Here is a 24,867-nt window from a genome sequence, read left to right on the forward strand (position 1 = left end):
ATTCTTTTATGATTATTTTTAAACTATTTATATTTAGACTAATTCTGTGTGGAAATATTGTGGTATATTGTGTAAGATGTTAATCTGAATGAAATTTTCACTAGAACTGCTTTCCCCCTTGGTGTTTTCTGTTCAGGAGAGTGATTTGTATAGACCTTTCCTTTCTGAATGCCATTTTGGCACATCTATGGTGGATGAATTGGAAATGGGAGGGTTTTGAGTCAGGGAGACCAGTTTGGAGAGAAACACAATAATCTAGGTGTCAAACTCAAATAGAAGTGGATGCTGCCACTCATTGCCTTAGAAATCCACATATTAACGTTTTCCATGTTGGACTATATTTTTTATTTATTTTGTTAAACTTCCTAATTATATTTTAATCTTATTGGCACACTTTGGCCAGCGAATTTTACTCCTCTGATTGAGGTGATAGATATTGAAGACTAAGACCTAAGACCTAAACTGGTAGTATTGTGTTATAAATGGAGAGAAGAGGATGTGTGTCAAAAATGGGTGTTGTAAAGGTAGGAGACAAGAAGACTTGATAAGATCATATATATGAGGTGAGGACAAGTGATATTTGAAGTATTAGTTTGATGTGAATCTAGATTACTGGAAGTATGATGGTCCCCTGATAGAATCAGGGAAGTACATTAGAGGGGTTAGGATTCAGGGAAAAGTAATGAACTCTGTTTTGGATGTACTGGACTTTGTGATCTAAATTTGGCATGTCCAGAGGGAATTGTTTCTATAGGAAAATGCTGAAAAAAATCTCTCAAATATGTGACCACCCTACCTTTTAACATCTTTATAATAATAACATTACTAAGTATTTTGGAAATTATTGTTTTAATCACTAGATTGGGTAGTTAACACTATTGATTCCAATTTAGTTGTATTTTAAGCTATTCTTCAGTCTCCCCAACTGCCAAACCACATGGAACTTTTTCCCTTTTCTTTATGTCCTTTTTTTCTGTCATCTTTGTTTTTCTCTCTACTCTTTTTTGTCATCAAAAAATATACTATTTTTCCTTTTTCCTTTCTTTTCCCATGCTTATGCCTTCAGCCCTTCCAAAGGTATCATAACATATTTCACTGTGCTGAACACATTTTACTCCATATTTCACAAATCTTTAGAGTACCCTGTCTAATTTTTTTAAGTTTCTGAAAGAAAGGCCAAATAGTCTCATTAGCACAACTTTTTTGTTGTCTTGAGGAATAAGCTGGGGAAGAAAAGGGAAAGAAAAGAGTAGATAATTTTTCATTTGGAAGAGGTGAGAGTAGAGATGGAAAGGTGGAGAGGAAGAATAAAAAAGGAGAAAGAAAAAAGAATGTTCCACATGAGGCAGATTGCAGAAAGCCAGTAAAAACTCTCATGGGATATTCAGGTGATACTTATTGGAACCCGTGCTTTTGATTGTCTGTTCCGATGAAGAATAAAAAGAAGTTTTAAAAATTAGAAGTCATGGTTTTACTGTAGTGATTTTGCTCTTTGGAATGATACACTTTACCCCTTTAGAAACTGGAAAAGCTGTTAACAGTGCATTAATTTAGGACATTTTTCTTTTTTCTTTATATATTAGTATTAATGTCTCTGGAAACAAAATTCTAATGACATTATGCTCTTTATATCACATTTCTTTTGGATGGCATCAATATGAACTAAAATAATGCATTAAAGAAAAAATGTAAATAAACAATTTATAAGAAATTAAGAGTACCTGATGGGTAACTACTTGCACTTCTGTTAAGGTTTAGTGTGAGGTCACGGGTCAAAGTACTAATAAGAGTGTTTGGGATGTCTACTGCCATGAAACAAAATGGAAACTTGATTGATAGCTAGAGGGTTGAAGGGAAAGAGAGGAGTGGAGAAAGCAAAGGTCATGGAGCCATTTCCCTTCTCTGCATGTATAATGACCATCTCTCTCCAAAACACAAAATGTAGATGATATCAATCAATATAGCATATGCTGTGCACATTTCTACAAGTAATGACAAATTGTGAATCTGTGTGTGTGTGTGAATTTGCGTAAGTATTTCAATCATCTGTCCAAAAATACAGTGAAAAAGAGGTTGTACAATAAAAATAATATTCTTCTATTTGGATTTTCAGAAATCACAGTGTGTCTTGCAAACTTGCAAAGTACATTTGGTTCTTAATTGCTATATTGAGGTGTAAATGTTTTACAACTTTAAAAATTCATATTTGATAAAGTATTCTTTTTATGCAATTAGAATCTCAGATGTACTTTGTCATATAATTTTTTTATCTTTTTAAAAATAGGTCTGGTTTGCATGAAGTCTAGTAGCTCAGTTGTGGAATTGGTCATGCTCCTCTGTTCTCAGGTGAGTCAAAACAATTGCAAAACAATTTATTTTTAGGAATTCTCAGGCATATTTAATTTTACAAAGTTATCAGAGGTGGAAACAACTGCATCCTATGTTTTTGATTAATTACTGTTTCCAGGTTATAGCCTTTTAGTAATTTCATTTCATTTTTGGAAAAAAAAAACTACTTCCAAACTCAGATCCTTAATGTATCATATTGGTTTATGTGCTTAGTGATCTGAGTAGGTGAGTGAAAACAGAGGTTTTTGGAGTCCCATTAAAAATGTCTAGGTTATATGTAACCTCCATCTTGAGGTGACTAAATAATTCTCTGCTGTCATCTTTTATAAGAGGAGATAAAAATCAATACAATATTAAGGTTATAGAAACAGATTTATTTCTACAGCGTGAGAGTGGCATTCTGTCTCCTCTGGGAATAATGGGTTTTCTTCCTTTTTTTGTGTGTAGAGGTTATAAAATGAGTGATAAATACTTTTGAACCCTTGTCATTGCTAATTATTTTTGACATGTACAGTGGATTTAGGGGAATAGTAGCAGAGCCATTTAAGTACTAAATTCCTAAAGCAGGATTACTCAAATGTTTAAAAACTTCATAATATTCTTGCCATTGCTCTTATCTTATATTGAGTCTTAAAGATTTAGAGTATGTTCACTTTGAATTTATTCTATATACATGCTTCTGTGAGGATATATTTATGCATAAAGCATGTATGTTAATGTACTATAAAGCATGTACCATAGTACATGATTGAGCTATATAGACTTTTGGCTTTTTTTTTTTCATTCTCTTTTGAGAGGAATGTTTTTATTGAACTTTTTCTATGTAGTCTTTTATAAACAATATCTTGTTGGTAGTAAATTCCCCTACTTAAAACTTTAAAATAGCCTTTTTTAATGGGAAGAGTATTGGTCTAAAGGTCAAGGGTTCTGACCCATTTCAAAACCTTTGACCTTCATTTATAGCCCTTATGGTTTACTTGCCTGACGAATAAGGATAATGCAAAATTAATGTTTCTTTGCATTGATTTATTCATTTTAGTGCCTATATTGCCAAATTTATTTAGACTGTGCTGATGGACATTTCATGAATACAAATGAAAGAATCATAGAAGGTGTGAAAAATCAATACTGTGCAGTGTCAATAAAGTGCAATAAGAACAATTACTTGTAGAGATTACACCTAATGGATTTTACAATGAACTAGCCAAAGAGTAGTTGTGTTTCTAGTAGGCTTATTATTCTGGCTATAGTGAGAATCATGTTTGCATAACTTAATCATCTCCTTCAGAAAATACCATGTCTTTGGCAGTTAACAAATTTCAGTCTCCACTGCTGTTCTCTGTATTGAAATAATTGCTTGCTTATTTTTGGAAGAAACTTACCAATTACTACTTTGAGACCTGTGTGGAATTTGTCTTTTTTTTTTTATTAAGAAAGTTATGTGCAATTTCAGTTATCTTTCTGTTTGCATTGATAATGATTGCTTTATTATGTGTTTATTTTTGTAAATAAGATGACCTTTTATAGAAAATGAAGAAGATATATTTTTAATAGAAGGAAAAAAAGTCATATATATATGTATTAGTATGTATATGTAAATTTATGTCTGCATAGTCAGTCTTGTGTTTAGTATATCACATACTTGAATGTTAGAAGCCTAAAAGATAGGGAATAAATGACATGGTCTAATGCACCTATTTGTCATACATGTCACAGTGCTGTTTAATGCTAATCTAATCAAATGGGGTATGATGATCACTTAGCTAAGTAAATAACACAAGACAAGAAACCTTAGTGTTGTTGTTCAAAAGAAATATATTTTTTGGCTGTTAATTTGTTCAGTATTTTGAGCATAAAAATTCACTGCACCAGTAATATATGCTCTCTATGAAAAATGATGTGAGAAATAAAGCAAAAATTAGCTCCAGATGCATACAGATTGTCCTGCAGTGATAATTACATTTTTCACTTTGAATTTTCCTAATTCAAAGAGGTCAGTGTGGCAATCGCAAAAGTGATTTATTTTGGTAAGAAGTGAACTGTCTTTCTATACATGAAAGCTAAAGAGATATGAAATTCAATTTCAAGATGACATTTTGCAGATATTGGGAGGGGATAGGTTGAGGTTGATTGATATATTTTTTTGGTCCAAGTTACAGCAGTAAGTGAACAGATAGCATCTTGCTAAAATTCTAATTAATTTTTTAAGAGGAGATGGAGAGGATTGTGTGCCAGAGATCAAAAGATCAGGTCAAAAACTAGTTTTTAATCTCATAAATAATCAGGTATACTTGTGAACTTAACATCTGCAAATGTGATTTTAAACTTTACAAATTATGGATGCTTAATTTTGTGAAATTCAAGCATACTTTGATTATTTCTCCTGTTTTCATTCATATGTAATTTTCTTGTTAAATTGCTTCATATAGTATTTAACAAGCCATCTTTTGTAATGGGAGATATTAAAACCCAAACTTGAAAAATATGCAAGATGTCTTTTTTGGCATGCCATCAGTATCAAAAAGAGACTATAGAAATTTTTAAAATTATTATTATACTTTCAAACATTCATTCATAAATGTACAATGATGATTCATTGAGCCACAAAATTAATCATTTTCTCTCCTGTATTTTTAAAGTGGACATTTTATGGAACAAACAACTATTTACTGATGAGCTTTCAAAAAAATATAGTTACCTCGAGAAATAGTAATAAGGGTCATACAAAAGAGTCCTTCCTGCAGTTTGGTCTATCCACAGATATATTTAGAAGATGGTTTGTATAAAATAACTCAAAAATTAAGCTCCATAGCCTTAATTTAAAATGTTTCGTTATTTAAAAATTATGTGACATTCGATATTTAGGAAACTCTTTTTTGATGTTTAAAAGTAGAATAAGTTGTCACGTGTCCAGTATTGTTTTGCACAAACTTATAGGTTCCAAGTATTCACACATTTGTGAATATACCATCATTTGTGAAAAATCATCTACATTTAAAGAAATGTTTCATTTAAAATTACTTCAGCCTTCTTCTACAAAATGTTTGTATCCTGCTTATTTGACATTAATATCATTTTTGAAAGAATTGACGTTACATTCAAGGCCACTTTATAAAAGCGTTGCATTGCTCATCCTAATTCAGTCTGACATACATTCCAATAACACTACCTCCCTTCTCGGGTTTAAAGCCAAATTTATGGCTGTGCATTGTGAAGTGCATCATTTAAAAATGGTTTCAACCCAAAACATCTAATAAATAAATAATGTGTATGGCTACTCAGTAGTAGACTTTCTAGACTAGAAATCATTCCATCGGATACTCAACAGTCCACTATCGGAGAGGGCTGTCAGATAAATCTTATAGTAGCTGCATTCATGTCCTGTAAATCACATGTTATTGTCTGAGCCTTCTGCCAGGTCATCTATTCTTTTCCCATTTATCAGAAATGCATACAGTATATGGAAAAACTAGAAGCACTGTATAGTCTGGTCTGCTGTCCTGTCTGAGTAATTAAAGCAGCCAAAGTTATAATAAAGTATTACTTTACTCTGATGTTTTAAAATTGAATATTATCAGAATATATTTGGTTTGCAATTTTGAAATGTGATTCCTTGGCATAATGGTATGATATACACACATATACACATTATACATTTTTTTCTACTTTTTAAATATGAAGTTTCTAAATAATTTAAAAAAATGTTCATTTAAAATGTAATCAGATAGCAACAAGTCTTGGTTAGCTTGGTTTCTGTTTTGTACTTGAATCTTTTATACCTGAACTCATAATCTTTCTTTGTAATTCAGTGTTTTTCCTTATTTAATCCCTTTCCTTACTTTCCCTTGCTCTTCCTCTTTTCTGCAGTGTGCCACCTTGAAGAGATCATTCCATTTGAAATCTTGGGATTAGGGTCCATATTCTGCCCCCTTTACTTATTTGTGTGTACTTGGGCAAGTTACTCCATTTCTCTGAGTATTAACTTCCTTAACCATGAAAGTAGAAGGTTCAGTGAATGACCTCAATGATCCCTTCCATCTCTAAATCCACAGTCCTCTGATTCTTTCCTTTTATTGTTTCTGAATACATGACATTTAATGCTTGTTTTTTCTTTTACTTTTTGAATTTTACTTTTTTGACCTTTTGGGTATCAGTAGATACCATTAATGCCATTTCATTTTCCTCAACTACAGAATGAAAGGTAGACCTCCAATGTGTGTCATTCTTGAGTAGACCATAATATTGACTGCTGCCTTTTGCTTGTAAGCTCATATGTTTAATTATTTAAAAACAACAACAATCACCACCACCACCTAACTTTTACATAACACTTTAAGGATGCAAAGTGCTCTCCTTATATTATCTCATGTTATGCCTTCATGTCACCTATTACAGGCATGGAGTTCCACCAGGAATCTGCTGTATTTAGAGTAGCTTAATATAAAATAACATTAAGCTTTTGTGGCAGTCTAATTTGTGAGATTGTTTTATAGAAGTTCCTCTAGTGTAGAACTTGAAAAATCTTTAATGATATTCCTTGAAATTGTCTTTAATGAAAATTAGCAAAGATGGAGCCATCTTTCTGGTGTAATCTCACTAGTTGAACTTTTCAGTAATTTTTTGCATAGGTGTTATAACATGATTGCATTAGAGTGGTTCTCAAAGTGTTGCCTGTGTACCCTGGGAATCCCCAAGTCTCTTTTTATCAGGGATCCTGAGACCAGAAAGTCTAAGAATTTATACATCAGAGAAATTCCAAGAAATGGAATCCTATTACTGTGTCATCTTAGGGAGAATAAGATAAACACTTGGAACCTGGAAATAAAATTGTTCTGCAGTTAATGCTCAAAGTAGTAAATTTTGTAATTCAAATTGTTTGTTAGGACAGAACTATTATTATTTTTTTTAAAAGGCAGCACTATACTTAAGAGTTCAAGTAAGTTTTAAGTGACTCTTTGTGCCAGAGTGAATATTGAAATTGATATGAGAGGACCTGTATTTGAATCACCACTCTGACATTTACTTAGGTATGTTGTTGGGTAGAAAATAACAGCGAGATGAGACCTAGGTCCATGGTAAATTTAGGTGTCGATTTATTGGCCAAGCGTGCAACTACCTGAAGTGCATACCCAAAGTATACTCAAATCAGGCAGCCCAGACCTGAGGGACTACAGTGTCCATAAAGGCAAAAACCACAATTACACAATTAGGGAGGGTCGCTAGCAGAAGCAGAAGCAGCTCAGAGCTAGTTTGGAAATATGGCAAGATTCAGGGGTGCGACCATCCTGTGACACAGGGTGGTCAGTTTCCTAGAATGGGTGGCCCTCTTAGGTTGTAATCGGTTTCCTATAACTGGGTGGAGGGTTCAGGGTGGAATTTCCCGGAAAGTAACCTCTACTTGATCAGCTATGGTCTGGGTAGAGGGACCTAGCTTGGCCAGTAGAATAGCTGCACCATAACCCAGGGTATGGGGTCACCTGGCAACCGGGGGGGCTCGTCCCCAAAATAAACCCATACCTTACCCTAACAACTGATCCTTGCACATAATGCTGATATAGAGAGAATATACAGAATGCTGAATCATGAGGAAGTGGGGGTCAGGGGACTAGCCTTGGGCAATACCCAGAATTATGCCTTAAGCAGTTTCATGCCATTTCAGGGTGTAGGACAGAGACAAAGCCAGGAATATAAAGGGGATTAATGGTGGGCTTAATGGTGGGCTTCAATTTAGGTGTAACATTGTGACCATAGGTAAATTTCTTAAACATTTTGCTCCTTTTTCTTCATTTGGAAGATGCAGAAATAACATTTGTACTATCAATTTCCAAGGGCTTTTGTGAAGACAAAGTTTAAAAATCTTAACATGCTATATAAAACTAAGCTGTTAACTTTTGCTACCTATTCTGTATTTTTAAACATTTAGTAAAGTAAAAAAAAAGCTATTTTTATTATATTTACTAAGCTCATATGTATTTTTTTTAGTCTTCCTCCACTCTCTCCCCACATTTGTTTGATTCACTCATTCATTGAGGATTTATTAAGTACTTCCAATATATTTAATAAATAGATTTCTTTCTTAATTGAATGTTATGCTTAGTGATAACCATTACTTACGGCAGGATTACTGATCATTGGAACCTGAGAGTATATATTTTAGCAATTGTTGATATTCCCTTAGTCACTTTTTTGGGTTTATCAGATCAGTCTGAGATCGTTTCCATGCTTTTGGCATCTTTCCCTCCCTTAAGATACCTTGCATATTAAACTTCTTCCCCATTGTATTGCCTCCAGCACAGATCTCTACTTTATATACTTAGTATCATTTGGATTCCTTTTCTGTATTCTCTCTAGTTCCACTTTTACTTGCTTGCAAACACCTTGAGGACTGTGATGTTTAGGGGCAGTGATTCCAGTATTCTTGATGGAGAAAATAGATTGTTAGAATTAGTTTTGTAAAATTGTTTTGTCCATTTTTCCTCTATTTGTAGTCCTTTACGTTTTCAGCCTTGATTTCCCTTGAGTTAACTGTGCTTAGTTGGATATCTTGTCATCCTTTGTTTAAACTGGCCTTACCTTCCATTGCTTTCTGCTTATTAATTTTTCATTTTCTGTTTTTAGAGACAAGTTTATATTCCAACTTGTTGCTTTTGCTAGCCATTTGGCACACAAATCAAATATTTGTTGATTGGGCTCTTTTGGGGCTCTTTTGCTTACTTTGCTGTGGCTGTTTACATTGGTTTAACTTCTGGCTAAAAGTATTATCACTTATATTGATGTCATTTCTCTTTTCTATTTACTATTTTTAAATTTTTTAGTTATTTGTTTAAATTAATCAGTTTAAAGTTCTTTTAGTTGTACTACACATCTTTTTATTATTGTTATTTTTTTTTAAACATGATGATATTAGTATTGATGAGGTTTTGGTCTAACTGTACAGAGACAGATGACTTGGGGATCACTGTGATCTTAATACAATTTTTTGTCTGTTAAAATATAATCTGTTTTATTCTTTATCTAGGTATTTGGTGACTACCGTGTCCAGGGCCTGCCAATTAATTTTTTGAACAAAGTGTTCATGATACAGAATCATAAATTTTAGCCTCTCTGATTTCTTTTACCTGAACTATATTTTCCTATGTATCTCTTATCATTCTTAATCCCTTCTCACCTTTATTGTTGTTAGCAAGTATCATAATGTATGTTAATTTGATTTGTTCTTTTTATAATTTCTTTACTAATTGTTGTTAGTGACTAATGTTGATGCATAAGCTAAAATGATTTACATAATAGTCTTTTTTGAGTATAGTTATAAGGAGTACTCTAATATAGATTATTTCAATTAGTACTACAGTGACCACTAATTGAATAAGGCATTAAAATACTTTCAGTTAAAATACATTCAATTATGATTCCAAAAATAAAAATATAAATTAAGATAGCCAAGCATAAACATTATTTATTTATGTTTTAGAACTTGTACTTCATTTTTAAAAGGAACAAGTGGCAGATACTATTTAACACTATTATTACAGGGTAATCCCATACCCAGAAATATCTGCATTTCATTGTCATTAAGTACCAAAGATTAGGCTATTTGTTATATTGTTGTAAGCCACAAGATTGTCTTCTGAATTCAGTTAGGGCTCTTCCATCCCATTTCCTTGGCACAAGCAGGACCTGAGTCACGAAGTTCTGAGTCCCTTTTTAGAGTTAAACACATATACAGGCAAGGTTTGGCTGGCGGCAGTGGAACCCTTGATTTCTTTCCTATTAGTTTATCAGCCCAGATGCAGTTTAATCTGACTATATAAATGTATTCCCAACAAAAATTCATAATTTATCTTGTGTTGGCTCTAGAGATTCTAATCTCCTTTCCAACGATTGCTAATTGGTATATAAATTAAATAATATATTCTATATTCTGTACTTATCTATACTCTGTATCTAGCAGCTTAGCTCTGACTATCTCTCATGTCTGGAACATACTCCCTCCTTTCCTCCATGTCTTGGAATTATAATACCTAGTTTCCTTCAGGACTTGACTCAAGTACCACCTGCCAAAAGACAGCTTTTCTGATCTTTCCAGCTGCTAATGTACCGCTCCCAAAACTACCTTGCGTTCATTTTGTCTATACTTGTATATAAATTGTTTCTCTCGTTAGACTATAGCTACCTGAGGGTAGGGTCTGTTTCACTTTTGTGTCCTTAGTGCTTAACAGTGTCCTATACATAGTACGCATTTAACAGATGCCTGTTAAGCATCTTTCTTAATGACATTGAAAGTAAAAAGAATACAGCATTGCAATTCTCCAGCAGGTTAGCACATAGCTGTAGGGTCTGTATCTTTGCCTCTCTCTAGTCTTTAGTGATTTGTTATCACACATGTACTTGAATATCCTTTAAAGATATTTTACTGATGCTCTTTGAAAAATATCATTGTCATTTCATAATGCTCTTCCCTCTTCCCTGATAGGACCTGCCTTTGTAACAAAGAGAAACAATTAAACAAAAGACATTAACACACCCTATTTGTTTGGTTAGGTAGGCCTTATTGAGCACTTTTAGTCCTTTAGCTTCCTGCTCAGGTTGGGAAGGCTTACTTCTTCGTCCATCTTCTGTAATTATAATTAGTCATTGTACTGATAGGTGTTTTTTAAAGTCTTTCAATATTGTTTTTCCTTCACATTGTTGTGGTCACTGTGTAAATTTTCTCCTGCTGTTACTTACTTTGAATCAGTTTATGTCTGTCTCAAACCTGAAAAAACTTTTTAAATTTTACTTTTTATTCTAAATTTTAATACCAAAAAGAACACTTCCCTATACATAGCAGAACAGAAAAAGAGTATTTAATATGAAATAATTTTTTTGTTTATTTGCTTTTAAAGTGAAAAAATATATACTAAATTCAATACATTACCTTTATAACTGTCACATTAGTCTGTGCTTCCTTCTCAATTTGGGTTATGTTCTGTGCAGTTTAAAAAAAAAGTTATATAACCACCCCTATCCCTGGTACCCCCTGTTTTTGCATCACTATTGCTAATCTCCCTGTCATCTCTGTGGCCTACCCCTCCATTGTTGTTCAGTTGTTCTTTCATGTCCAATGCTTTGTGACCACTTGGACTCTATAGCATACCAGGCCTTTTTATCCTCCACTGTCTCCCAGAATCTGTTCAAGTACATGTTTATTTTTTGACACTACCTATCCAACTCATCTTCTACCACCCCCTTTTCCTTTTGCCTTCTTTATTTCCAAATACCAGTTTCTAGTGAGTCCTGTATTTTCATTATGTGGCCAAAGCATGTAAGCTTCAGCTTCAGTATTTGACCTTTCAGTGAATAGCCTGAATCAGTTTCTTTAAGTATTGGCTGATTTGATTTTCTTGCTGTCCAAGGGACTCTCAAAAGTCTTCTTCAGCACCCCATTTCTAAAGCATCAATTCAGTGGTGCTCAGCTTTTCTAACAGCCCTCCTCTCACAGCCATACATTGCTACTGGAAAAACCATAACTTTGACTATGCAGACCTTTGTTAGCAAGGTGTTATCTCTGTTTTTAAGCATGCTGTCCAGGGTTGTCATAGCTTTCCTTCCAAGGAGCAAGTGTCTTTTAATTTCATGGCTGCAGTCGCTGTCTGCAGTGACGTTTGAGCCCAAAAATAAAAAATCTGACACTGCTACCATTTCTTCTTCTTCTGACAGGAAGTGATAGGACCACTTGACAATATTTTAGAGTTTTTTTAATGTTAAGCTTCAAGTCAGCTTTGACACCCTCCACATCAAGAAAGAGGCTTCTTAATTCCTCTTCATTTTCTGCCATCAGAGTCATATCATTTGCCTATTTGAGATTGTTGATGTTTCTGTCAGCAACCTTAATTCTGGTTTTTGATTCGTTCAGCCTGGCATTTTGCATAATATGCTCTGCATATAAGTTAAATAAGGTGACGGTATACAACCTTGTTGTATTCCTTTTCCAGTCTTAAACCAATCAATTGTTTTCCATGTCCAGTTCTAACTGTTGCTTCTTGGCCTGCTTATAGGTTCCTTAGGAGACAAGTAAGATGATCTGATATTCCGATCTCTAAGGACTTGCTATATTTTGTTGTGATATCCACACAGTCAAATGTTTTAGTGTAGTCCATGAAGCAGAAATAGATGTTTTTCTGAAACCCCCTTGCTTTCTGTATAATTCAGAGAATGTTAGCAATTTGTTCTCTAGATCCTCTGCCTCTTTGAAAAGCAGCCTGCTCTTCTAGCAATTCTTGGTTCACATACATACCTACCCTGCTAATTGGAAGCCAAAAGAAAGGGGAAAAATAAATAAGTGTAACAAATCAAGTAAAAGGAATTCTTGGAATTGTAATGTCTACTTCCTGTACCTTGAGTTCTTTATTTCTCTGTCAACAAATGAATAACAAGATGGGTAACATGCCTTCATAATAGATCTTCTGGTTATATGGTTGCTGAATGCTTTGATAAGAATTCTTAGGTCATGCCAAATTCTTTTTTTTCCCACAATGTGGTCCTTGTATAAATTGTAACAACAGTGCTGCTTGCAGCTATGGTGGAGGTGTAAGGCCAATGACATCAGCACACAGGAGGGTTGCTAGCACAGATTCTTTATCTGCTTTTCTAAGGAAAGCAACTTTAAGGAGTTTACAATCTCACTTTAATTGAACATACTTATTCACGGTTCAGTTGAAAAAGTCAGCACCTTGAATTTCAGAGAAAGCACAAACAGAAATTACAAGCAGAAATTATACAAACAGAGCAAATAACACAAATCAGCAGACAAAGCTTCTGTCTGTCCATGGCAATACATACATAATTACCAGAGAGAGGGAGAAACACCAACATCTGGGTTTTCAAAGCCGGGGTGGGGGGGCGGTTCCTTACGGCTAGCCGGAGTCTCTTCTGGTGAAATCACAGGAACGCTGTTCCAATGAGTGGGCCCCCAGAAACGAAATGCTAACCTCAGAATATATATACATTTCTTTAGGGTCAGAGGGTGTTATAACCATGTGACTCAAACTCATGTGACTTAGGCTTTCTTGTGACTTAACAGGTCATCAAAGACTCTTGATTCAATCAAAGACTCTTGATTGAAACAAAGGCAAAACTCAATCAAAGACAGTTGATTGCCTGAGTGCTGAGAAGCATTCCGAAAGAAAAAACGGGGAAAAGTCCAACTTTACTTACCATTGCAATTGTTCTCATGACGCTGTTCACTGAGTTCTGTTTTATGTATTTCTACATCAGACTATGTTTTTTAAACCTTTGTTTGTTTTCATTAAGAGTGAGGTCTATTTGATGTCTATTCTCCTCACTCCCTTCCTTCATGTTTATTTGCTCCTCATATTCCCCACTTCTGAGAAATAATATTTTCCATATCCTTCATCCTTTTTTTTTATTAGTATAGCCTCTTTACTCTTCCTTCTCTTTCTCCCTTGAAACCCTCAGAATAGAAATAATCCAATATAAAAATCCTCTTTTTTTTCTTCTACTTAGTATCCTTTGAAGACATTAAGGTTCTGAAGGAACACTTGTTTCTCCTCCCCCATTAGAATGGTAGCATTATGTCATCATATACACTCTTCTAAACTGCCCAAGTAACTATCCACTTTTTGATATCACATGGGTATCAGTGGAAGACTTTTCCCATCAACCTGTCAACTCTCACTCTCATGAACATAATGCTGGAAGTACTGAATTATAATAAATATCTGTAATACATAGTTCAAATAAGGAAATACTATTCTCATTAACATAATTCAAAGAGCTCTATAAGATAGATAGTATAATTGCCAATAATAGGACTAAAATGTCCATACTATGCTAGTATTTGCTCCAAAGAGGTCAAATACAGAAAGAAATGATTCACATATACTAAAATATTCATAGTACTTTTTGGAGTGTCAAATAAATGGAAATATAATTGATACCTTTCAAATTGGGGAAAAGGTAAACAAATTATGGTAACATGAATTTAATTTAATGTTATTGTCCTATAAGAAATGACTGTTGAAAGAACAACAAACACAAACTGTTGAACCTGAATGTTAAAAGTTGAAAACAACGAGGTTGGCCCCGTAGGAGCAATATGAAGATACTGCTGTCACCCAGTACTTCCTTTGGATGTTAGCATGTATAGACGTGTAATATTGCATATAAAACCAACCTCTTTCAATGTGTTGATTGGTTTTGCTGATTTTGTCTTTTCTTCAGGTCTTGAAAGATTCTCTGTTAGAAGGAATTACTTTATGGGTAGGGCCAGGCAGAGAGGTATAGAGAAAAGTAGATGATGCAAAAACAAAAATATTAGTGAAAATCTATTTTAAGAAGTATATCACCTTGAGTAGTATTAGAAGGTAAAACTATTTCCCCCTTTAAATTCATATCTATTTCACAGAAACTTCTAACCTTTATGTAAATTTAAAAATTTCAGGCAGTGATTTTCAAACATCATCACTTTTGTTCACAAAAGATTCTGTGGCACTTTATTATAACCATATTCCCAAAAAATTAATGGCAGAGTATTCTGAATGTTTTGAATCTCTTCATTTTAATAAAATATATGTTTACCAAAAGATGTTTTCCTTCACCTTCCTTATGTTAGTCTTAAATAATAACTATGTAAAACTCTGCTTATACTGTACTCATCTTTTTTCCCATTGCTTTAAAAGTTTCTCTCACAGTGAGCAATTTTCAAAACAATTTACTGAATTAAAAGTATTGTCATGTCATTTTACTCCATAGTGGTTTTAGTGAGAAAAGTATGCATTCCCTCAAATAGGCATCCTTCCTTTATCCATCATCTTATTTTGTTCTGATTTGGATCCCATGTACCAAATCCTACTTAGGATAAGATTTCATTACTTTTATTATTTCTACATTATTTCCTTTCTTCATTCTGTAAGAATGCCTCTTTTTTTTTTCTTCCAGTTTTAGAGACTGTAGTTTCTTACTAGGTTATATTTTGAGCATTACAAGAATCTTAATTTACATATATTGGACTTACTTGTGCTTTGGAAGTGTCAGTGCCCATGACCTTTTGGTCAGGGGAAAAAATCAATAAGAATACATTGTTAAGCCCTTTGATTCACTGCTAGTGGATATTGGACTAAAAAAAAATTACTGTTCATTTCTGCCTGCCAGTTCTATAGTAGGAGTAATCACCTAATTTTTTCCTTAGAGCTTCTATGAATGTTACTGTTATAATAGATAAAAGCTGGGAACACAGATACATCCATTATAATTATTCTGTACTTTATTACAAAAAAGCACTGTTAATTTAATTTTGACCTTAAAAAACATTTTGTGTGAAATAAAAACTTTTTCTTTTATAGAGTAAAATAAAGGCTTTTGTCTAGTTGGTTTTTTATGTTTTGCTTGAGTAGGGCTTTGAAAATAGTGTTTAAAGGTTGAAGAATGGAAATTAGATGTGGGAGATCTTAGATCACATGTAACTTTAAAGAGTAATCTGAAATCCATCTAGTTGATAGCTCTTTACCCTATAGTAATTTGACAAAAATATTTGACAAAAATGTTTCCTGAATATGCTTAAATTGGATCAAATTTGAATTATATATAGAAGATCGAGACTCTTGACTATTATACATTGTTCATTTCTGCTCAAGATACTAAGCCCTTTCTTCCTCCCTTAAAGAAAAGCCTTAATTTAAAAAAAAAAGTTCGGTTTTTCACATGAAATAAAAGGATTTATTTTTGTTGGGATATTTTTGTTAGGATGATGATTTAAAAAATTACTTTAACTGAGCTTAGATGAAAACTTATGACAAAAACCTTTCTATAATATTAGGTAGAAGTTCCTCATTTTAAGGTTAAAATGATTGTAACTTAACTTCACATGTAACATCTCTTCTGAAATACAAGGCATCCTGTTGCTTCACCAGCACACTAGGACTTCGAAAACACAACCATTTAAGGGGAATTTGGTGGCATGGGGAACATACCCCGTGGCTTGGCAGTCTAGTCAGAAGGATGATACCATGCTGACTCTATAACTAGATCTTTGAACAATATTCTCATGGGTGGTAAATGCAAAACAAAGTAATATCAACTGGCACTTAATTCTGTAAGTTCCCTGCTGATTGGGCTATGCAGTGAAATGGAACTCTTCCTGACAGGAAGTCAGCCTAGGAGTGTGGAGACCTCTGAAAATAAAGTAGGATTTAATTTGGCACCCTGCTGCTTTACAACTAGTCTGTTTAACTTGGAACTATGAAAAAGGTTTAGCAAATGGGAGGGATATAGGACATTGGAATGTTCAGTGAATGCTAACATTTCTTTTTGGCTTTACAATAATTGCAACTGAAGGAATCTGTGTACATGTCCCTGTTGATGTTTCTTGACTTTTTCTGTTGCATTTTTTAACATTACATTGAATCAATCATCTACACTCAGAAAGTCATGGATAGACTAGGAGGAAATTGTAAGTTGTGGAAAGTATAGGGGATTTTTCGTGTGATATTTTAGGTAAAAATGTGTGGAGCATATTAAGCATATTAAAATGTCATGGATAGAAGATGATGCTGTTGTCTTGGGGCAAAATATTTAGAATCATAGCATATTAGGATAGGGAGAGTGATTATTTCTTATTACAGCAATGCAGTTCAGTAGAAGGACATAGAAGTCAGAGGACATTCATTCAAATCTTGGCTCTGCAACCTCAGCAATGTTAGTTACCCTGAGTGTCAGTTTCTTTCTGTTAAGGACTTTTAAAAGTTGAAAGCCTTTAATTGATTGATTGAGTCAGTAGAAGTGTTTCATCTGGTAATATTATCAAGCTATAGAGCAGTTGTTATCAAGATATAGAGCAAGTTTGATTCAAGGCCCTCCCTCACCACCCCTATGTTACTACAGTAAGCTCTCTTTGCTTTTAATCTCTACTCATTTTAGTAGAAAGTGGCAAGTTGGTTAGATTGAAAAGAGTACTGCTCTTGGAGTCAAAGGCTCTTGGGTGAATTCTGGTTCTGATGGCCTTGGATGGCTTCTGTGGCCTTGGAAAGTCATTCCCTCTCTAGAACTCAGCTTTTCATGTGTAAAATGAGGAAATTGGAATAAGTGATCTCTAAGAGCAAGGTCATAACTAAAACTTGTACTTTAGTTATTATCATGAAAAATTATTTCATTTAACCTAATTTAAAACTCTTTGGTTTTCAAAGCCTTCTTATGCTAGTTTGTTATTTTATACATACACACATATGCAGGTATGGGTGTGTGTGTGTGTGTGTGTGTGTGTGTGTGTGTGTGTGTGTGTTCTTTCCTATTCTTTTTTTCATTTTATTGTAAATTTGACTAGAACTAGTAGGTCACTTATTTATTCCTTTCACTATCTGCTATGGGATAGTGTGTTTACATGTTGTGTGTATTCAGGTGTTGACTGATGGCTGTACTTAAATGCTGATTGCAGATATAACTCATTATGTATCCCATTTCTGGGTATTATATGGGACTATAAAAGTCTTTGACTTTAGAGCTTCATCTTAAAATTAGCATTTGATAAATTAAGATCAATAGCATTGCTATTTTGACAGTTTTTCTGGGAATACTTCTTTTAAAAATGTAAAAAGTATCACCAAACATAAGGGAAAAACTAGTTCTAGCTTCTCTATCACTATCTTCCTTCAAGGCTAAACGTAAGTGGCACCTCCTATATGAGACCTATCCTCTTCACAGTAGTTACTGCTCCCCCCCCCCCAATTAAATAACTTTGTAGTTACTTTTCATGTATTTTGTGTTTTCTCATCTGTGTTCACGTTTTTCCCTAATGGAATTTAGAATTTCTTTGAGGGCAGGAGCTGTTTCAGATCGTTTTGTTTGTTTGTTTTTTGCCTTTGGGTCTCTAGGACCTAGCAGAGCACCTGTATAGGTTCTTAATAAATGCTTTTTGAATCAGTGTGTGCTGTTTATAGAAGACATATCTATGTAAGTTGTCTTCTTTATCTGAAGACTTATAAGTGTGTCCAGTGGGATTATATTAGCATATGATTTTCTAAAGTTGATATGCATGAGGGAGAAAGTTGAATTTTACAAATGGATTACTTGTGAAGGTGGGGTTGGGTGGATAGTCAAATAGGAATCAGAGAACAGGATAAGTTGAAAAGTTTTTGGCAATTTTATACTGCTTTCCAGGCAAGTCTTGTCTGCTGTGATGCTTATTTGGTATCTTATTTCACATTGGCCAGTACCATCATTACTTCTCTGGGTGTTAGAAATGTGTGGGATTAGCCTACTGCCACTAGTTCAGCTACATTGCTGTTAGTATATTTCAAAGCAAAATAAGTTCCTAAAACTCAAAGGAAAAAACCAGGATAGTGCTTAGAGAGTTGAAACCTGATTATCATGTTAACATTCCCAGAGATGTAGATTTTCTCTAGAAGAGTTAGCAATTTAAATTCTTAACATAATATGATAATCTTGATAATTTTTTTTCTTTCGTGATATGTTCTGGTTTGCTCTTATAGGTCCATAGTACTGTTGATGTCATCATTAAGCATTATATTTCTTACATTTTTGTAACACTTTTTGTTTTACAAAATGATTTCCTTAATAGTCCTTTCATATATAGGGTACAAATATTTTTACCTTCATTTTACGGAGAAGAAAAATGAGGGTTGGAGAAGCCAGGTGATTTTCCAAACATCTCCAAACTGTTCTTTTGCATATCTAAGACTCGAACCTGTTTTCTAACTCAGAGATTGGTACTTTTAGGCTTTCTGCAAAATAGTCCGGATTTGTAGCTAGAAGACTTGGGTTCAGATTCTGTATCTGCTACTTATGACCTCCGTGACCTCAGGCAAATCAATGAACCTTTCTAGGCTTCATTTGTAAAATTAAGGGATAGGACTAGACATTTGATCTAGAAATTCCTTCTGTAGAGCTCAGACTATTTAATCCCATATACCTTCAAGCTCTAAAAATTTGAAATACCTTTATTTTGGTTTTTTTGTTAGTCCCCTCTTGAGTTCACTGATTTCTACAAGTGAAGATTTTCTTATTTCTGACTTTAATGAAAATTATAATTTAGTGTACCAGTTGAATGCTTGTACACTTAGCTTGTGCAGTGCATAGCTCTGCATAATATTGGAGGAAATAGGTAAAGAGTTTTCAATTGCGCATCAATTTATATATGTTTGCTAGCTTGATATTGTTGTCAATGCATTTATGTAGGTTTGGTCTGCTTGAGTTATTAGTACCTTCCTTTCTTGATAAAGATTCTGTCATTGTGGGGTTATGGCAGAAACACTGACTGAGAAACAGTCTTTTGCTAGCTTTTACTATTCTGGCCTACCTCCTCCAAATGTGCTCCTCTCACCTGAGAACTTTGTTGCAATTTTGGCAATAGCTGTTAGACAAATAAGACTAGGAAGACCTAGTTGATTAATGTGATGCTTGCGGATTTGCTATATATTCATCTTAATTTATATCTACTCTTAAAATTGGGATTATGATCTTTGCAATGCAGTAATTAAATATGATAGTGAATTTATAAAGTGTAGACGTCAGAGTTTTCTGTAAGTGGAATTTTTAAGAGAGATAATAGTCAAAACAATCATATTAATCATTTTGTTAAGTGTCTAGAAATTTTAGTATTTTCACTTTTATATGAAAATCACCTAGCACAATTTAAAGCCTTAAATTATTTGTAAAGGGACAAATTATAATTTTTCAGAACTATGGGGATAAACTACTATTATCTTAACATTTTTCTGCTACAAGGAGACAAAAATGAAACAACCCTTATAGTCAGAGAACTTGCATTCACAGAGGACATTGCAAAATTTTGTTTTAGAGGTAGCTTGATACTTCTGGGTAAGAAATTGTTTGATGTCCAATTTCTGTCCCCCATTTTCATAGTGATATAATCATACATCTCTCTGTCACAGAGCCTATAAAACAGATCTGTAAACACCAGTGTTTTCGTGTGCTTACATTTTTCTGGCATTTTTGTTGCCATTACAACTTATGGATCTGCTGATGAATGCTTGACCTCAGACAACTTTTTTGAGTGGCTGCAGGCTCTTCTCTTCATTGGAAATGTCAGGAAGTCTTGCATCATTGGTCAAATATTTCGATTGCTATTTCCCATTGAGATGTTGCATTTGAATGCAATAAATTGCACTATGACATGTGGTAGGCAGTGAGTATATGGCTGATTGGGGTTGGGAAGTGGGATGAGTAGCTGGAGGGAAATAAAAGAACTGGAAATTTAAAAATAATCTGATGTTACTCTAAAGATTAATTGTGATCATGTATCATAAGCTTCCTCTCTTAACCCATCCTTGGCCTTTTTAAAAACTGGAATTAGCTCATAAAAGTACTTCAAAAGAACATTTTCCTGTGCTTATTCTATTTCATTCTTGTGTCTAGTTAAGTGATGTTAAATTTTGAATAATGAACTAAAATTTCCAAATCACTCACTTTATCTATCAGAAGTCTAGTTTCCTTAACTTTTAAAAGACATTGTGAACTAAAGGATTTCTAAAGGTTGTTATAATTCTGATATTCTCTCATTATATGAAATTTTTGTTGTAATTTTAACTTTAGGCATTTGCTAAGAATGTGGTATCAGTTTACTGCATTCACTGTTCAGAGTGGAAGACCCCAAATGGTTAAACAGCAGGGGAGTCTTCTGCTTTTAGTTAAAAACTGCTGTTTTCTGTATGGCTTATTTACTACATGTTTAATTCTTAATGTAGTGTGCTATGGGATTGAGCATGCAAGTCAGCAGAAGGAGTTCTGTTTTTTACATCTAGAGCTATTACTTGCTGTACAATAATAAAGGCACTATTTTATTGGGTTAGTTGTAATTAACTTCAGCACTAGGAATTCATATAAATCATTCCTAATCTGTTTTCTTTAGATTTTCATTCTTTTTACCAGTTTAACATAGTTGCTTTCTGTTGTCTTTCTACATAAGAGCTGAGGTTGTAATTGCTTTTTGGAATTAGACTGTCAGAAGTGAATGTATATGTGGATCCTAGAATTGATTAAGGTGAACTAATGAATTTTATATAACACTTTGTAAAGATTTGTTACTGTAATAAATATCTTATAAGGGTGAATTTTTTTGTTATGAACCTAAATAAGCAACAGTATCACAATATTTATTATAGCTTTTCCCCTCTCAACTATAAAAATACCTAGTTCCTCAAACAGTTAAAATGGTAACAGTTTTTATTTTGAAGGTATTTACAGTTTTTCTTTTCCAGAAACTAGGGAATTTGATGTTGAATTGAATAATATCTTGGCAGTTAATTATTTCTTAAGATCCTTTCTTAAACTAATTTTTTAGCATCAGCACTTTTAGCTTTTGTCTTCTTGCACCTTGATATTTTAGAATAATTTTTACCTAACCTATTCATAATTTCTTACATATTTGTTTTTAAGTGGAAATAAGTGTGACTAGAAATATTTAGAAGATAAAGCATGAGTAAATCTTGAATGAAGTTTGCATACAAGTGCTTACCTGATAGTAAAGAATATTTGTAACAAACATTATGAAAAGTATTTTGGGCTTGTAGAAAGGTTTTAATCGGGAAGGTTATTTTTAAGCAGTTTACAGAAAGTAGACGTTAAATTTGAAATGGGTGTTTAATGTCTGACATCTCTTTAAATTTTGACTTATTGTTAATTGATATATTAATTTCTTTTATGTATGACTGGAGGGAAGGTGTGAGGTTAGACTGAGAAGGATAGGAAGATACAAGTGAATGCGTCTCTCCTCAAATTTAAAAGCAGTAGTTTGTTTTTTTTTTAAATAAAAGAAACTGGAAATCCTTTTTAGTGTACTTAATTATGTTAGGGCCTTTAAAAATCTTATAGAAACAATTAGATGTTCTATAGAACATCTCTAATGGAAATCTTTCAAGTATCTTCTGAAGTGTTCTCTAATGGATAGTTCTTGCTTTTTTGAGGCAGACTTTGTGATTCCCTAAAGACTTGACTTTGGACCTCAAAGGGCAACAGCTGCCATATGGCTGGTGGACTGGAGTTGCTAGACAGACGGACCGTGCACTAAGAGACATTTATGCAGTCTGAGTGTTTAGTTTTGGTAGGGGCCTAACGATGATCATGTGTTGAGAGCTTGTAGCTCTTAAGGGTTAGAGAAACTTTTATCACCTTTATTGAAATCAAGGCCTCTACATTGATTAGTGGGGGAAAAAAATTGACTTCACTGAATTGATACCAATTTGAAGGTTATTGGAGAGGATCTTTATTGAATATAGAATATTTATTTTTCCTCAAAACAATTTTAAATGTATAGGGTTTTTCATTTGAGAAATGAAACCTAGAAATGTTTGTTTTAAATAAACATACACATACAATGTATATTCACTCTTGAAATAGAGGAAAATAAATTAGAAGTTCTGTCCTACAAGGCAGTATTGCTGGTATAATTTTTCTTCATACCCTTTCTAGTTCTAATTAAGTTTTCAGTATCACTAATGTCTAAATGTGCATGTTTTAATTTTCTTAATCTAAAATTTGTTCATTTTCATAGTATACATTTGTAACATATTTTCTGCATTGTACGTTATTTTACTGTTCTTTCTATATGGAACACTTCTGCTACATGTCTTTTTTCCTATAATATTATCCCCTATTTCACTTTCATCAAAAGAGTATTTGAAATATAGTTATGATTACATTTCTTGATGGCTTTTTTCCCTTGTAGAATTTACTAAAACTTGTGGTAGAAGTGTTGCAAAGAGAATGCTGATATGACATCAAGTGAAAGCACTATTGAAATGTTCTTGATAGTTTAAGCACTTGAAGATTACTAGAGCTTGATTATCAACCAGTTTGAATAGAATTGACCTTTAATTACTTTAGATGTGAAATGCCTTTCTCAGTCCCATGTTAATGTTTTCTCTCTCCCATTCTGGTTCTTCTTGTGGGTACTCTGTATCATCTTTTTCATCTCTGTGAGCACTGTTCCTCCACCGTCTAATCGTAAATGTGAGAACTTTAGACATCTTTTGTAATTTTTTTAGTCAGGGTGAAATACAATTATAGTGCCTTTCAAGTTACTGTGAGGAATGAAATTTCTTATTGTCTTCTCAATTACTTGTTTTGTCCTAAGAGTATAGCAGGTGAAGCTTTTAATGTCCCATTCCATGTCACAAAATAAAATAAGTTTGTGAGCATAAGGGGCAGTTTCAATCATGGTAGAAATGATGGATCTTTCAGATCACTTTCATGACAGTTCTTTCGTCTTAGGATATTTGTGCTTGTTGGGTGAATTAAAAATGTTATTAGAAATTTAAACTTGGGGCCCAAAAATCTCCTCTGTTTCTGTTGGGCTGTTCAAAAAATATGTTGTAATCATGATGGTTTTAAAACATCAAGATTGCAGAAAAGACTATTATTTTATTTTTGCTTAGCCACGTGAAACTTAGAATCTGAACTGTGGTGATAGCTGTGGAAATCCAAGAGAGAATACAGATTCGAGATACTTAAAGAGTTAGAATCAGTAAGACTTGATACTGGCCACAGATGGACGGAATCACAGAATATGAGAGTTGGTTGTGACCTTAGTCATCAAATCCAATATATACATGAAAAGGGAAGGCTTGCTGTTAACCTACTAGATAAATAGTCTTCTAGATTCTACTTGAAGGCCTCCAAATTGGGAAGCCCACTGCCTTTCTAGTCAGATATCTCCACTTTGGAATAGCTGCAATTGTTAAGAAATATTTTTCTGTCACCTAGGCTTAATTTGCTTCTTTGTGTGAAGACCTCCATTCAGAATCTCACCTTTGACACTTGTGTTTCTTGATCACTGAGAGCCTCAGTCATCTTTATAAGACATAGAGGATACACAAGGATATAGTAGGTATTTAGATATCAGCCTTTTTGGATCTTTGTCATCATAGCAAGTAGCCCAAAGAAGGAAAAAGAAAAAAAGAAAGGAACCAGTAGTCAAACCAATAGCCTAAAGAACAAATAAGAAGTAAAGGTCCTAATTTAAGGGAGGAAATTTAACCAGTTACTTGCTGTAATGAAACCTCTCGTTGGCTTGTGTGAAGGACTGAAAGTATTTGGGTGAAGGTCAGAATGGGGAGAAATAAAAGGGATTTTGTCATTGGAATATATTAGAGAACAATGGAAAGAAGAAATATTTGAGGAGTTTGGGAAACAGATCAAACACCTGGCATGCATAGATTCACAGATTTCTTCTGTTATCTAGGTAGATATATATATATATATGTATATATAATATATTATCCAGATACCTGCTTGGGCTCTCTCTGATAACAAAACAGACTGAAACGAAACGAAATGGAATAGAAAAATATAAAATATTAAGATTAATAGTAGAAAAATAATATAGTCTTAGGAAAATAAAATGAATAAGCTATATGTAACTGAAAAACCAAAGAGGGGAGAAAACCCAGATGTATTTACAAGCAATTTCTACCAGATATTCTTAGAATAATTAATCGCAATATTACATGAAATATATGGGAAAAATCTGGAAAAGAAGGGACCCTG

General features: G+C 33.5%; 1 protein-coding gene across 1 annotated transcript in view; it reads left to right on the top strand.

Annotated features, from left to right (window-relative positions):
- Positions 1–24,867, top strand: part of LRBA (LPS responsive beige-like anchor protein) — an 820,489-nt gene that overhangs the window by 309,537 nt on the left and 486,085 nt on the right. The window contains exon 33 of the mRNA XM_036763368.1: positions 2,285–2,346. Within this exon, the coding sequence (XP_036619263.1) occupies positions 2,285–2,346 (62 nt within the window). The remainder of the gene's footprint in view (positions 1–2,284; positions 2,347–24,867) is intronic.

The sequence above is a fragment of the Trichosurus vulpecula genome, chromosome 6, assembly GCF_011100635.1.
Source record: "Trichosurus vulpecula isolate mTriVul1 chromosome 6, mTriVul1.pri, whole genome shotgun sequence".
Lineage (NCBI taxonomy): Eukaryota > Metazoa > Chordata > Mammalia > Diprotodontia > Phalangeridae > Trichosurus > Trichosurus vulpecula.